This window comes from Panthera pardus, unplaced genomic scaffold (genome assembly GCF_024362965.1).
Source record: "Panthera pardus isolate Hobbes unplaced genomic scaffold, ASM2436296v1 HiC_scaffold_3, whole genome shotgun sequence".
NCBI classification, from domain to species: Eukaryota; Metazoa; Chordata; class Mammalia; order Carnivora; family Felidae; genus Panthera; species Panthera pardus.
The window spans coordinates 4810352-4826615 of record NW_026526876.1 but is presented as its reverse complement, the minus strand read 5'-3'; the positions used below and the strand labels follow the sequence as shown (position 1 = coordinate 4826615).

Here is a 16264-nt window from a genome sequence, read left to right as displayed (position 1 = left end):
TCCCGTGGTGGCCTCTGGGTTCTCTGAACCCTCTCGGGTCACCGCCGCCTCCCTCTGGCACATTTTCGAACCGGAGGTGCTAAGGCCAGGCTGTGTCTTTGTTTGTTTGTTGTTGTTGTTTTCAGTGTGCTCCCGACACTCGGGAACCGGAGCCGGAGTGGGGCTGCGGAGACTCGGGGCGCTTGGGGACATTTACTCCGGGAGCGAGAGCGCGCGGGGCTGGCGGCCGAAGTCTAGTGTCCGGCGAGCAGGGCGGAGGGAGGTCAGTTGTGCAGTGCAGGTTTGCGCCCACACTGAAATGCAGCGTGGGCGGCGGCTCCGGGTGAGTCACCCCGGGGGACGACACTCAGCCCCGGGGGCCGCGCTGGGGTCGGAATCGGAAGGAACGTTCTGTCCCGGAAAGGCGCGAAGCCGGGCGTTGGAGGCCCGCTGGCCCCGCCGGAGCCGAGCGTGCAGGCACTGAAAACTTTCTGAACACGACCGGGATGAACTTGAACATCCCGAGCTTCCGAACTCCAGCCGCCGGGGCGAGAATGCGGCAGCGCTGGGCCCCCCTCGCCCTCGCTTCCGCAGCGAGGGTTTACAGCTCCGCTCCCGCGGGGTCCCTTTGCACAAGAGAGCTGGGGAGAGCGGCTTCCACTGGGTTTGGGCTTAAATAAAGAGCAGCTCAGCGATCGATTTGCTCCAAGTTGAGAAAACCACACCTGATAATTAGTGTAACAGGTCAGCAGACCAAACCGCCTCCTAGATGCAGGCGCATGGAATGCTGGCCTTAACATTTATTCAGGGAAAGGGGGAAAGAGAGAACGATTTCTTAAACCCACGGTCCCCCCACAAACTCAGATCCGGACAAAACTTTCTGCACGTGACGTTCACACTCCCTTTTCGACCACGAAGCCTTTCACCAGACTCTACCTCACAGTTAATTTTCTTCCTTCGCTCCCCCGACCTTTCCTGCCAGTTAGGGAGCAGAGGGAAGATTTTTCTTGAGGACAGTTTACACCGATCTCAGCTCGCAGCCCGAAAAAGATCAACTCTTGGCAAGGAAAAAAAAAAAAAAAAAAAAAAGGAAGGAAACACTTTTTTTAAAAAGTTGACAGCCTTTTACAAACTTTCCACTTAAACTTCCGACACCGGTGCCTGTTCCGGGTCCCCGGCGTGGGATGGTCGCTTTGGGGAGGGCTGCAGGCATCTCTGGCCTGACTCTCGCTCCTCCAACCCCCTTCCTACCGTACAACACACACACACACACACACACACACACACACACACCCCTCGGGCCCGCCAGCGAGACATCTGGATCGGGACTCGAGTCCCGACCCAAGGGCAACTACACGCCAAGGCTGGCTCCAGGGCAGCGAGGGAGCAAAGGCGCGCGGGAGCCGGAGCGCACGACCGCACCGCTCGGCGAGGTCGGACCTCTCCCAACCCTCAGCCGATCCAGCATCCTTCCGACCATCTGCTCCTGTCACCAGCTCCTGGCTCCGCCCCCCCCGAGCCCGCCCCTTGCCCCGCAGCCAATAGCAACCTCCGACCTCTCTCCACCGCCCCAAACCCTTTCCACACCCCCACGTTCCGGGAGCCGGTTGGCTGCTGAACGCTCAGCGGAGCGCCTGTATTTGCAGAGCGCTCCGGGTTTCTGGTAGGCGGACGGGCCCGTCAGTCCGGAAGGCTGGGCCCGCCCACCCCACCTCGGTCTCGGGCTCTCTTCCTGCGCAGTTCTTCGCAGCCTCCGCGGGGAAGTGCCGGGGCCGCTCCCGAGGCTCAGTGGGCAGGACCGCGAGAAGGCAGCCCCGGCGACCGGCCGTGCGCACCGTCTGGAGTGGCCGGGCAGCGGGGGCGCGGCGTCCTCTTGCCCGAGCAGGAGCACCCTTCGGGCCAGCAGTTGCCGCCACCCCGACTTTCGTTCCAGTTGAAGCTCCTCCCGGGCAACATGTCAAAAGCCGCCACCGCTACAGCTGCCGCCGCCACCTGGGGAAGAACGGCAGCGGCGGCGGCGGCGGCGGCGGCCGCGGGCGCGCGGGGGCAATAAACCGACCCGCCCGGGCGTCCTGCGGGCCAGGGAACCCCCTCCGCGCTCACAGCTCCGGCGGGCCCCGCGCCATGTGCTGAGCCATGTCCCTCGCCGCGCCCCCGGGCTGCGCATGGGGCAGCGCCTGAGCGGCGGCCGATCCTGCCTCGATGTCCCCGGCCGGCTCCTGCCGCAGCCGCCGCCGTCCCCGCCACCGGTGAGGAGGAAGCTCGCGCTGCTCTTCGCCATGCTCTGCATCTGGCTCTACATGTTCCTGTACTCGTGCGCCGGCTCGTGCGCCGCCGCGCCCGGGCTGCTGCTGCTGGGCTCGGGGTCCCGCGCCGCCCACGCCCCGCCGGCCCCGGCTCCGGGTCCCGACGGGACTACCCCCAGGCTGCCGTTCCAGGCGGCGCCGGCCACCCCGCTGGCTGCGGGCAGGGAGCCGGCCGAGGGCGCCGCGAGCCAGGAGGAGCAGAGTCCCGAGACGCCGGACTCCCCCAGCCCCATCTCCAGCTTCTTCAGTGGGTCCGGGAGCAAGCAGCTGCCGCAGGCCATCATCATCGGCGTGAAGAAGGGCGGCACGCGGGCGCTGCTCGAGTTTCTGCGCGTGCACCCCGACGTGCGCGCCGTGGGCGCCGAGCCCCACTTCTTCGACCGCAGCTACGACAAGGGCCTCGCCTGGTACCGGTGAGTTTTCCCAGCAGGGCCAAGGGCAGGGGCGGCAGCCGCGATCCAGACCCGCAGAGGACGGAGACGTGGCATGTGCCGGGGAAGTGACAGGGGTACAGCCTCCGACCCCCGGGGGGCGGGGTGGGGCAGACAGAGGAATAAAGCGGCGGCGCCCGGAATCCCGCCCCGGCATGGTACCGGGTGCTCGGGGCTCCACTCGCCACAACCCATAGAAACTTCTCGAGGAGGTCTGGCAGCTCCGTGGCCTGCGGCGCCCCTAGAATTAATCAAAGGGGGGTGGTCAGCGACTGGACCCTCTTAACTGTGGCCGTTTCCCAAAGCGACCAATCCAGATCTGCTCGTATTTTATTTTTCCTCCCGGAGCGCCGGGACGCTCTGCGCCCAGCCGGTCACGGTCTCCACCCTAGACCAACTTCCAGAGCGGTTTCTGCTCCCCAGATGGGGAGGGGGGTGGGACAGACCGACGGCGTCTGTAAACTTTTTTGTTACAGTCGAACTCCTGGCTGGAACCCGAAGACGGCCAGACCCGCTTGGCTGGCGGGCAGCTTGGGCTCGGGAGGGCGAGCTGGGCGGGTGGCCCGGCGCCTCCGCCCGGCAGCGGGGCGGGCGGCGCGGAGCGTGGAGCGGTGCTGGTCCCTGTCGGGCAAAGGCGCGCACTGCAGCCGGCGGGAGCGGCGCGCGGCTTTGAAGGCTCCGGGGCGCCGCCGGCGCTGCTCGCTCGTTTCCGCCTCCCGGGCCCGGGTGCCGGGAGAGCGCGGGCCGGGACGCGTGTGTCCGCGGGCCCTGCACTACGTCGGGGTGCAAAGAATGTGAGGGGTTCCTTGATTGAGAAATGTGCTTTTCCCGAAGGTCGGGCCTTTAGAAAGTTTCGTTTTTCGGGTCAGGTTGTGGGGTCGGGTTGCCGAGGGGCAGCGAGCCGCCCTTGGGGTCATAATCACGACCTCTGCCCAACGCTTTCCAGAGCTACCCGTCTTTGGAGTGAGCTTTTGAGTTGACCGAGCTTCCGGTGAGGCGCGGGTGGGCAGGGGGTCCAGACTCCGGCCTTCGAAAAACTTGGTCGCCAACCAGGAGCCCGGCCAACGGCCTACACTTACCCTTCTCTCTGGTCCTGAGCCCCCAACCCTCGCGAGTGTGACTCTGGAGTGGCCGGCAGGCAGTCCTCCAGGCCCAAGATGCTCGGGACTTCGGGGAAACAAAAGGGGAGAGTCGAACCGAACCCGCGTTCCCTGCTCCCATCCCCCGCCCCCAGGCCCCGCGAAAGATAAAAGGGGGCTGACCCCGCGGATTAAAATCCCCCTCTTCCCAGCCTTGCCCTCCCGCTCCCTTTTGTCCTTCATGTTTTTATTATTGTCAGGAGTTGCCCGAGTCTCGAGGTTTAGCCAGCCGTGACAGTCACGCTTCCCACCGTTGCCGGGCTCTGGCGTCCGACGTCTGGATTCGCGTCCGGGCTCCGGCAGCTCGCTGGTGGCGCTGAGCCTCAGTGCTCCCATCCGCGCAGTGGGGATCCTGTGGTTGCCCCCGCCCCGGACGGAGAGGAGCGCGCGGGTGCGCTCGGGTGCCCGGCAGCCACGTGGGGGCCTCTCCGAGTGTCAGTGCCGTCGGGTGCCTTGTTGTTCCTGCTTCTGCCGCCACCTGCCCTCTTCCTCCGGGGATGAGCAATCTGGGGGCCGGGAGGGCAGGAACGTCTTTTCAGGGGGAACCCGCCGGGGGCCGGAGGCAGTCCGGGGATTTCTAAGATGCGAAAGCTAGGGGCCGGGTCGGGAGGACCCGGCTGGAAAATCGCCGAATCGGCGGAGTCCGGCGGTTTCTGGGGCAGGTACGGAAATCCCCACTGGAGGATTCGCGCGGTGTCTAGGCGGCCGCGCTCCACCTGCCACGTTCCTTTCGATGGACTCAAAACTGCGGAATAAAGAGCGAAGCCGCGCTGGAAAGGCTCGCCGCGCGCCTGCAGCGGGCAGCGCAGCAGCCGGGGAGCCTCGGGCGGGACCTGCGCCGGGGGGTGGGGGGGGGGGGGAGGGGGTGGGGGGGGCGCGGGGCGACCGGACTTGGGGGAGGCGGGAGCCCTCGTCGTCTTCCCTTGCCAGCTCCCGGAACCGAGGGGCCGGACTGACGGGGACCGGGAGGTCCAGGGCCCGCGGCGGCCACCCCGCGGACCGGGGTGGCGGGAGGAGCAAAGTGCAGACCCCGCGGCTCGCCCCCCGCGCCGCGGTCCCGGGCTGCCCCAGCAGCGCCCGGCGGGGCCGCAGGCTTAGTGGGTGTCTCTAAGAAAAAACAAGACGAAACCCAAGGCTTTTAAGGGCCATCTGCTTACTTCGTTTTTTTAATTGATGAAGGATATTCTGGATGTCTGGGCACATGTGTGGACTTAATTATTTTGAAGGCAGCCGTTTTAACTTGAGACAGACCACACCGGGAGGAAACGCCTGTCCCACGACGCTTTTCCTAAAATCCGGTGCCCGGGGAGCACCCCTCGCCCTGGCCGGAGTTCGTTCTCTGGGCTCAGCCAAGCCTAGCTCCTCGCCAGAGGTGTGTCCCATTGTATCTATCTCCCGCTGTGTCCGGACGGTCAGGCCGCAGACTGCAGAAGACTGTAAATAATAATTAACCGGAGAGTTGCAGTTCGCGTACTGGTTAAAACGTGTCCTCAGAAGCAGAAAATAGGAGAGAGGGGAAGACATTTTGAAGGCATTTAGACATTTTGAAGGCACTAAGAAGCTAGGGGCACGGATGGTTGAATCCGAGAGTCAGGCGTGGCGGTCCGTGGGGGAACCGAGGTCCTGGCTGTGTCTGAGCAAGTCGTTAATAGGTTTAATCGGTTGATAACACACTGTTGCTAGTGGCCTAACCGGTAGCCCAGAGCCTGGGCAGATTTGCGTTAAGTCTTAGGATTTGATCGTAGGTCTTTTACCCTTGGCAGAATGAGACCGTAGCAGGCCGAGCTGCAGGGATCATGGTAGGAAGGAGCCTACCAGGGTGGCGACACACGGAGCTGACCTTGCCACCCGCCAGGAATCAGGAATTTTCTGCTGCTTTACCTGCTGCTGCAGGGAAAAAAAAAAAAAAATTGTTAGTAAGTGGGGTTCACCTGCTCCGGACCTGCGTGTTTTAGTCTGGGATTAAGACTCTTGTGGGTTTATTTTTCCAGTCCATTGTCCAGCTCGCTCTTGCTCTGATCAGGCCTCCCAAACTTCACAGGTGCTTCGAGGACCCCGTGGGTTGGCTTATCAAGACTTGGGGTGCAACCGGCCTTTACCTTCAGTTCCATGGTGGTGAAGGTGTTTGAGAAATAATGGGGGCACCTTACATACCCCCAGGTGGAGAAATCACCCACCGCCTACACCGAGGCTCTGAACACTGCTTTAAACTTGGAATTTAAAATTAAATATGTACATTCTGTAGTAAGTTTCTCTTTTTGATTTGGCTTAAGCTCGGTAGATTTTCAAGAATTTTAATGACCCCAGTTTGGGAATTAAGTTAGCTAAATATTGTGTGATTATTATCGTGATTTTTTTTTTTTTTTTTTTTTTTTGAGAGAACTATGCCTTAGATGTTACAGCGCCAGAACCCTTTCCCCGCCTTGACTCTTCTTTCCATTTTTGGTTGTACAAAGAAGCTGACACTTGAATGCTGTGGCCACGTTAGGAAAAAAAAAAAAAAAAAAGTCTGGCGTGTGGGTGGTTTTATAATGTTGATAGCTAACACTTACTGAATGTTTTCCCTGTGTGCCAGGCACTGTTTCAAGTTTTACAGGATTAGCACATTTAATCCTCGTTACAGTCCTGTGAAGTAGGTACTTCTATAGGCCAAGAAACACAGGCACAGAGAGGTTAAGCGACTGGCCCAAAGCCTCACAGCCAGAAAGTGACAAAGCTTAGTATAGCAACCCAGGAGGTTCTGATCCAGAGGTCACTCTGGGCTGTGCTCCCTCCTTGCTTAAAGTGACCAGGACAGGAGGCTGGTCATAGATGAGGGGTTCAGAACTGGGTTAGCTTTGGAAGAGTTTTGAGTTTTCTCTTGCACCTCTCGTCACCTCAGTGTAGACTGCTCACTTACATCAGCCCCAGAATAGGAGAGTTGCTGCATCCCATGTTGGCTTCTAAACTAGAGTAAGGATAATTCTATCACTATAGAAGTTTCATTTCTGTGCCTGCACAGGACAGAGCCAGAGGAGTCATTAAAATTACAAAAATATCCTCAAATAACAAAGGCTGAGAAAACATGATGTCCCTACAGAGTAGATTTATTCTCTTCCGTTTGCCTTTTTTTTTTTTTAAGGCTGGGGAGGGGGGTGTGTGGGAGGACATAGAGTTAAAATAAGATGTTCCAGAACTTTCTTGGGATGAATTTATTCATTAAAAAACAAAAAACCGTCCCCCAAATCAAAACTGAAAACTTGCGCTTACCAAACCAGAAGACAGTTAAAACGAACTCGTGGAGCAGATTTCTTTAGAATTAGATTCTAACACCCAGTAACTTCAGAAATCTCTGACTTGAAAGCCAGCAGCGGAAAATAGCAACTTTTCCTACACTTCGCTTTCCCAAGTGCCGAGGAAACTAATTTCTCCTCTGTTTTCCTAGACTAGCTCTGAAAACTTGGTGGCAAGGACCGCTTCTGTCTTCACTGAGGGAAATTTAAGATACGATCTGATTGGAGATAATCCTTTTTGAAGTAATTGCACTTTCTCAGTCCTGGAGTTCAAACCAAATATGCAACTCACTTCGAGCTGCTGGGTGAAGATCAAAAATCTCCATTTATATGCAACAATTTGAAATACAAACCATCATGTTACAGAGCTGTCAAGATTTATTAGCAAGACAGTGCAGCATGTGTTGAACTCTGTTTTTAATTAGGCACCTAAATTAGACCATAAAATGGTTGATTAATCTTTTACAAGTTGAGGGGAAAATATAACATAAATTAACCTAATCATAAGTGTTTCCCCAGATGCTCTGAGTTAATAAAATAGTCAATATTTAATAGCAACCTATTTGTTTTAGATTAAAAAAATGCTGAAATGTAGGAATTACACTTCTCTTTCAAGTGATAGGGCATCGTTGAACAGGCCTTTAAAAAAAATTAGCCTATGCCTTAAAACATATTTACCGAAATAAGATACCATAATTAGGAATTAAGTGTGGACTAAACTAGATTTTGCCTTTTTAACAGAGCCATGAGTATTAAAAACGTGGCATTTAATAGAGACTAATATTTATAAAGACATCTCCCCAGCTAAAGTTGTATTGTTTGAGATTTTTGAAGTGATCTGTCACAGCTGTTTTTCTAGTTTGGGTGTTTTATTTTTTTGTTTGAAGCAAAACTTTTTGAGATTAAAAAAAAGTCAATGTGTCACACAACCTCATTCCAAATGCATATGCTGGTTTTACCTTTTTGTTTAAAATGCGTTGTAGGATATAAGGTTTTCTGATTACATAAGTTGGCCCTTAAATAATTTTTTTCTTAAGAGTTTTATTTATGTTTGAGCGAGAGACAGAGTGTGAACCGGGGAGGGGCAGAGAGAGGGGGGAGACACAGAATCCGAAGCAGGCTCTTGGCTCTGAGCTGTCCGCACAGAGCCCGACGCCGGGCTCGAACTCACAGACTGAGATCCTGACCTGGGCCGAAGCCGGACACTTAACCGACTGAGCCACCCAGGCGTCCCAAGTTGACCCTTTTTAATCACTAACATTACTTAGAATTAAAAGTGCTCCAGGAATTTAAAAAGAAAAAAAACAAAACAAAAACCCAGCCCACTAGTGTTCTGAATCCAGGAAGTGGCGTTTATTTAGAGCTTCAGAAGTGACCCAAGATCGCTTGCAAGACTGCTTTCTGTGTCACTAGTTTTTCAATACTTTGTGTCCTCACTCTATGAACATGGAAATTCACTTGATTGACAGAGACACAAAATGTCTACTCGAAAGGCAGCGCATAATGAGCATTTCTTTTGCTGTGAATAGAGTTAGTTTCCAAATAGGGCGCTACCTCTCTCATTTAACAGTGGGTGATTTCAGACAGTAAGGGAAATTTCGGCGCTAGGCTGCTGGGACAGTCAGGAATCCCAGCAAAATGAATTCCCGAAGTATGTGGCATATTTTCAAGGGTAATGGATACAATATGGTGCCTACCTCGAATGAAAACATTTACCATGACGGAGAAGAAATGAGATACTGGTATCTTTGAAAGCTACTTGTAAGTTGAGCATGAAGCTTTTTCTAATATTTAAAAGATTACCTTGGTAGAAATCTCCGATTGCTCTCAAAGTATACCAAAATAAAACTAACACCCAATAAAACTGGTGTTAGTATTATCGGTGTGTGTGTATATGTATATATATATATATATATATATATATATATATATATATATATATATATATATATATTTTATATATTTATATATTTTATATATATTTTCTGAATTTAGATATGGGGAAAAGTTGAGAAGGGAGAAGCAATTACCAGCTTGAATAACATGATGGTAAATATTTTTCATTGCAGCCAAGAGGCTGTGTGTCAAAATACTGTTAATGCTAATAAAACCCATTCATTTTCTTTGCAGATAGAGAGGAGTTGTTGATTTCCCTTATATCTATATCTTAAATTCTTTAAACACACACTTTTGTGGCTTGAAACGTTAAAAATAGCTTACATTCCTGGGTCACTCGAAAAATTTTACCTCATTGCATCATGGGTGTAACATGTTTAAATAGCAAAGCTGTACTGAACAGTGTGTTCGCCCCCCAGAGAGAGTTGCTTTTAGAAACTGGTAGGACTGTGGATCCGGTTAGAGAGGCACTACAGAGGGCAACTGGGATTTTCTACTTGCATTGTAATAAAAGTATGTATGTACATACATACATTCACTGGGACTTTAACTTTGTATGTTTGTTACGGAGCAGATAAGCTCTTGGGATAAAATATTTTTCTCCTAAATTCAGCAAATGTGTTAAAAGAAGACCCTGGTGTAGCATCAGGTTTGGTTGTTATTTAAGCCCAGGCTGGACTCCTGTCTTGCAAAGGGATCAGTATTTTTAAACGCTTTGGACAAGAGTGTGAATGATTCCATGTGTTCTTCAAGCAGCTTGGGGGCGGAGGATTGAGACCCCCTGTTCCCCCCCCCCCCCCAATCTGTCACACTCAGTGCACAGGGTTACACTTGCTCAGAAACTCATACAGTGCTGTTAGATTGTTCTGGGCAACGTGAAGCTTGGGGGCAACAAATGGAGAGTGAAAGAAATATACATATATGGGAAAGAGAAGTGAGAAGCGGCAGATTTCTCGCGCACACCCTCGACTGAATGGCGGAGGGGCAGGAGGGAAGATCTGATGACAGAAGTGTCCGGCATGGCCCCACAAAGACCCCCGGCGCGGCCACGTGTCTGCCACCATCGGGGAGCTGGCCGAGCGCTCGCCTCGACCCGGCGTCTTGGAAGGTGGCACAGAAAATGGCTCCGCGGCTGGGATCCGTCAGCACGGTCCCTGTGTCGCGTGGGATCACTACATCTGGTCCAGGATCGCTGAGCCCCGGAGACAGATGGCGGAGCTTCCCTTGTCGGGGGCGTGGCGGGGGCGGCCCCTCCGCCCCCGCGGGTCGCCCGCTGCATCCACGTGACCAGCCCGAGCGCCCCGCTGCAGCCTCACCTGTTGGGTCGAGCCGGGCGGAGCAGCCCGCGCTCGCGGTGGCGGGGAGGGTGCCGGCGGGCCGCGGCCGCGCGCTGATTGGTCCGAACGGTTTCCAGGAGGCCAATGGTGCTCCGCCTGCGAGGCAGCCCCGCTCAGAGTGGGCGGGCAGAGCCGGGGCGGGCGGGATTTCCCCGCTGCCAGCCATCCCTCGGGTGGGGCTAAGCGGGTCCTGAGCCTTGGTCGTCTTCCCATCCCGGCGCTCAGGCGGGTCCGTTTGCTCGCTTCCTTTCTTTCCCCGCCCTCTGTGTGCTCGGACCCCTCCGGCACAATTTCCCCTGCCTTCTGGAGGGGAGGTGTGTGTTCTCGAAGTATATGCCTCCGTCGGGTAGAGCTGGGGGTGCAGATCGGCCTCGGCCTCGCTGAATCACTGGCTTGTCGGGGCGCGGGCGGAATGAATGAGTTCTTGAGATGGGCGAGGAAACTGCCTTTTTAAGGAGAAGGGGATGAGATGGCTCGGAAAGAAGTGAATCAGCAGAGTCCGTTTTCAAGCAGCACGTGTGTTCTCTTTCTCTCTGGGGGAGGAACTGTGTTCTCTTGGGTTCACTCACTTCTGTAATGGGTGCCTGGAATGCGAGTCAGCAGGTCCCGTGGGCACCCCAAACTAGCTTTATTTTTCCTGAATGGGGCCGGTTAAAGGGCAGGATGAAGAGAAAAGGTGGAAAAGGCCCCGGGTGGGGAGGAGAGGAGGCTAAGGAAAAAGCAAATAACTCAAGCCCCTTCTGATTCCTGAGTCTCTGCTGGACGGAGACCAGGTGGCTCAGCGACCCACCCCCCCCCCCCCCCGCCCCCCGACAGTGCCCTGAGTCCAGCAGCTGCCCCCTACCCGCAGGCGGTTGGAATGGCTCTGCGTGTGCAACCCCGGAGCGCCCTTCTGCCCCCAGCCCCCAGCCTGCATATGGACATTCACAAGGTTACCCTTGTTTAGTGCAGCGGAAGGTTCGAAGGACCACCTTAAAACGCCTCCTGTCACGATGGATTTACACCATGCACTGGGACCACTGTCGTGCATTTGGAGCAGACCCTATTTTGGAGGCCGGATCTTTTGCAGAGATGTAGGAGATGATCTGTATTAAAAGAACGGGGCGTTGGCCTAAGACAATGCTCTTTGCTGCAGGAGTTGTTGAAGAAATGCAGGATTTGGATCTCGGGTCCATTAAAGTGGTCTCCCCAGGGGAGAAGACACACTAAGCAGACAATTAAGAGGACAATCTTACACCCCCAGATCACTCCCAGTTCCTTCCCCCCAGCTGAAAGGCCTCTCCCTCCCCCGCCAACTTGCTTGTTTCCAGACCTGGCTCAGCCCAGCCATTCCTCTTGATGTGCTGTTCCTAGGGTCCCTGGTGCCCTCCAGGCTGATTGTTCCAGAAATCTCCAGACACTTAGCATATGCTAGTGCTGCCAGTTAACACAGATACACAAAGAAGTAAACATCCTGTTCCCAGCCCAGAGCTTTTACAGAAGCCCCAAGTGGGTGAGTGGGTGTGGGGGGGAGGGGTGAGCACAGAGAATAGGGGAGGAGAGCCGATCGCTACTTTGTCACTGACTTGAAACACTCAAATGGAAGAAGTCAAAGGTGACCATTTTGAGCCTTTTTGTGCAGTCAGTGAAGAATACATTCTCCTAAATCATGCTGACCTATTTTTTTTCCCACTCATTTAACAAGGGTTTATTGAGCATTTACCTTAAAAAAAATGTGTATTTATTTTTGAGAGAGCACAAGCAGGGGACGGGCAGGGAGAGGGGGCCAGAGGATCTGAAGCAGGCTCCGTGCTGACAGCAGCAAGCCCAACGTGGGGCTCGAACTCACGAACCGTGAGATCATGACCTGAGCCGAAGCTGGAGGGACTCTCAACCAACAGAGTCACCCAGGTGCCTGGAGCGCTTGCTTTTTAAAAAACATGCAGACTTTATCTTTCAAAAGCATTTTTAGGATCACGGCAAAATGGAGTGAAAAGACCAGAGTTCCCAGGTACGCCCTGTCCTCACAAATGCACAGCCCCCCTCACTGTCCCCATGCATCACCAGAATGGTACATTTGTTACCATTGATGACCTTGCATGACACATCATTATCATCCAAAGTCCTTACCTTACGTTAGGACTTACAGAGTTTACAACATTGCTCTTGATGTCCTGTTACAGCTTTTGACAAACGTATAATGACATGCACCCATCGTTTTAATATCCTACAGAATAATACGACTGCCCTAAAAATGCCCTGTTGTAGCACTCACTTTTCTCAAGTGCTATCCGTGGCAGCCAATGGAAATACGAGAGACGTGAACTCGTCCTTGAGGGGCCTGTTTGAACCAGGGAACTAAAAAAATCCACAGGTTCAAAGACGCCGCAAAGCAACTTAAGCACTGATTTAAAAAATTGTTTGTCCTGGGGCGCTTGGGTGGCTCAGTCAATTAAACGTCTGACTTCGGTTCAGGGCATGATCTCACACTTCGTGAGTTCGAGCCCTGCATCGGGTTCTGTGCTGACAGCTCAGAGCCTGGAGCCTGCTTCGGATGCTGTGTCTCCCTCTCTTCTCTGCCCCCTCCCCTGCTCACACTCTGTCTCTCTCAAAAAAAAAAAAAAAAAAGAATAAATGTTAAAACGAAATTAAAATCGCTAGTCCTGCGAAATCACTGGTAATTCCGAAAACCCTTTTGAGGAGAACGGGAAGCGTTCGATGAACCAGTGAAAATTGAAATGTGATTTTGTACAGTTTACTTTCCAGGAGCTTTCCAAAGACCGCTAAGCAGATAGGAAGGAGAGGGAGCGTCCATTACTATGTGATACAGTAGGGGGGGGAAAAATGGCTCAGCGTTAGTGAGTGAGGGCCTGCTGTGTGCAGGGAGTGATGCTTCTGTGTGATTCCCCCCCCACATGGTGGAGGAGGAAAGGGAAACTCTCAGAGATTGGTTGCCTAAGGTCCTACAGCTAGATCTGCAGGTGGTCAACCTCTTGAACCCAAAGCCCTCCCAGATGGCCCTTCGAACGCCCCATCTTGGAGCTCCTGTACATGGCGGAAATTCCACCTGGTGTTCCAGGGGACCGCTTCAAGCCATCTCTTCTCTTGTTTCCCTCCTCCCCACCCCCACAAAGACACACAGACTTTTTCACATTAAAATATCCCCGAGGTTATAGTTTCCCTCTCTTTTTCTGTCCCCGTGCCTACTTTTCCTTCTGCCCACACCCGCTCGTCAGCCTCAGCTCTGTTGGAATGGCACGGGCATTTGATAGATGGCAGTTTTCATGATACCTATGTCACAGTCACTTTCACATCACCCCTGCAGCCCCTACTCTAGCGCTAAGATCTGTGTATTTGATCCCCCTTTTCTGACCGCAACCTCCCTCCATTTCTTCACTTACCAACCTGTTCTCTTTCACCTGTTCTTTGAGCCTGCCCGCCACCACCACCGTACCCCAATTCTTGGTTCTCAGGATGACTGAACTCTGCCGCTTTCTCCCTATGCCCTGTTGCTTTCCTTCTGCGTTCTCTGACACCCTAACCACCGTTGTCCCTACCAGCGGAGACCTCTTGCTTTGTACTGTCCCCGGCCGCTGTGCAGGAGAAGGTCTTAACCGTAGAGCCGACCTGGCCCATGCTGAGTTTATGCCCTTGTCCAAGAACTTGGCTCTTACTGTGCAGCTTGCTGGCCGTTCAGGTCACCACCGCTTACCCATGCCAAGACCCGTTGTGTACAAAGGAACTTCGGGATGGCATCGTCTTCCTTCAAGCACCCGTTCAGAGAACTCCTACACGGGCAGAAACCACAGAGAGACCGTGGTCTCTGTAGGAACATCGCGCACTTAAAATCTTCTCAACGTGGCTTTAGTTTCTGCTTATTTTCTTTTCATTCAGTGTCTTTTCATTCAGTATTGCCTTTCTCCTTTTCCAAGACTTCCCTTCTTCGTTGCTAAGAAGTGTTGCGTTCTCTCTTTTCTGCGTGCTTTGAAGAAAATCCAAGACATCGCGTTATTTTATCTAGAGGCCTGGCTTTTTTTTAAGTCAGATTCTTACTTCACGTACCTACAAGGAAGTGTTCAAACCAAGAATGTGCAGCCTGGTGAATGTTCACAAAGTCAACATCCTGAGGTAATAGGGGCTTAAGAACTCACCCCCCCCCCCCAAAGCCACCCTTGTGCCCCCTTCCAGTCACTGTCCCTGTCCCAAGGACATACCAACCCTCCTACATTCCACCATCACACATTGTGGAACTTAATATACATGAAATCCTCGAGCGAATACTTGCAACGTTTTAAAAACCTGTGAATTCATCGCTGATATTGACAGACTCCGAAGTTTGGCAAGCAAATCCGGGTTTTCCGATTCTTTCACAAAGGGCAGGACCAACGGCTGGCTGGAACCGGAAGGCAGCCGCACCTGTGAATGGGGGCGTGTTCTTTTCCCGTTTGACACAGTCCTCACTGCTCCTTACTGTCTCCCACTGGGCTTCGCTCGTCTGTTACCTGCCTGGTCCTGGGTCAGGTCAGTGCCAGAGTGCTGGCTGCACACTGTCCCCTTCCCCCACCCCCTCGCCTCGTTTTTCAGGTACGCACTATTTCAGAATTAAATTCCCTCCGTCTCGTTCGTCGTGGATGTTCTCGTTAGATTTGGGGGTTAGCCATTTCTCGTTGGACTTGGTTTTCGTCGGACGCCTCTGTAAAAATCCTGGGAGAGAGAGGTTGCACGGAGCTCCGAGGCTCGCTGGGGCCATTTGAAATCAGAATCCTCGTCGTCAAATTTGTTCTAATGACCCGCTTCTATTTAAAAGATGTTTTGGGGGGGTCAACCTTTTCCCACAGACTTTGTGATCTTCGGGAAGTCGCTCTGTGTCTTTGGCGTCAGCATCCCCTCATGTACTACGGAGGTGAGCCCGTATTTCCCCAGTCCACTGGGGATGTGTGGTCCTACTTCTCGTGACTAGTACACAGCTCGTGCCCTGTGCAACACGCATGCTGGTCTATACCCCTCAGTGAGTTCGCTGAGCAGGACCTGAAGTGGGCTCCAGGCTCTGAGCTGTCAGCACAGAGCCCGACGCGGGGCTTGAACCCACCATCCGCGAGATCATGAGCTGAGCTGAAGTCAGACGCTTAACCACCTGAGCCACCCAGACGCCCCACTCAGTGATAGCTTTAAATGCCGACTGTCCGGTGTTAGCATTTATCTTCTTGAGGACGGTTAGCAGGTGGCCTGCCGGCCACACTCTGAGAAGTACTGTCTCCAGTTCCTTCAGCGAACAGAAAGTTCTGGAAAGATGAATAGGTGATAACGCGGAAGAAATGGTTCCATGTTCGGGCGTTAAAGGTGCTGAGAAGCACTACGGCCCAAAACAAAACACAAAGCCAAACCAAAAAAAGCCCAGATGGGACAAAACAAAAATCTGTTTCCTTTTCTTGGAGCTGGCATTCCCCACCCCCACCCCCACCCCCACCATGTACAGGATTCTCTTTTCATTCAGTATCACCTGTTACTCCATGAAGCCGTGCTGTCCTGATGCCACTTTGGGGTACATTAGCAGACCAGGTCCCCAGGGTTTCTTACACTTTGAAGAATTTGACCCCGGACCCTGTGCGCTCTCTGTCCACCTTTAAAAAGGTGCCCCTTTGGGGTGCCTGGGTGGCTCAGTCGGTTGGGCGTCCGACTTCGGCTCAGGTCATGATCTCACGGTCCGTGAGTTCGGGCCCCGTGTCAGGCTCTGTGCTGACAGTTCGGAGCCTGGAACCTGCTTCAGATTCTGTGTCTCCCTCTCTTTCTCTGCCCCTCCCCCGTTCCTTCTCTGTTTCTCTGTCTCAAAAATAAACGTTAAAAAATTAAAAAAAATAAATAAAAAGGTGCCCCTTCTTATTTGAAGTTCGGTTCCATGCTTCTCCTGCTTGTGAAGTTGTCACG

At 53.5% G+C, this 16264-nt stretch overlaps 1 protein-coding gene across 1 annotated transcript in view; it reads left to right on the top strand.

The window, feature by feature from the left end:
- The first annotated feature begins 1675 nt into the window (after positions 1-1675).
- Positions 1676-16264, top strand: part of LOC109245836 (heparan sulfate glucosamine 3-O-sulfotransferase 3B1-like) — a 39597-nt gene continuing 25008 nt past the window's right edge. The window contains 1 exon segment of the mRNA XM_019413397.2: positions 1676-2698. Coding sequence (XP_019268942.2) covers positions 2145-2698 — 554 coding nt within the window. The 5' untranslated portion in view covers positions 1676-2144.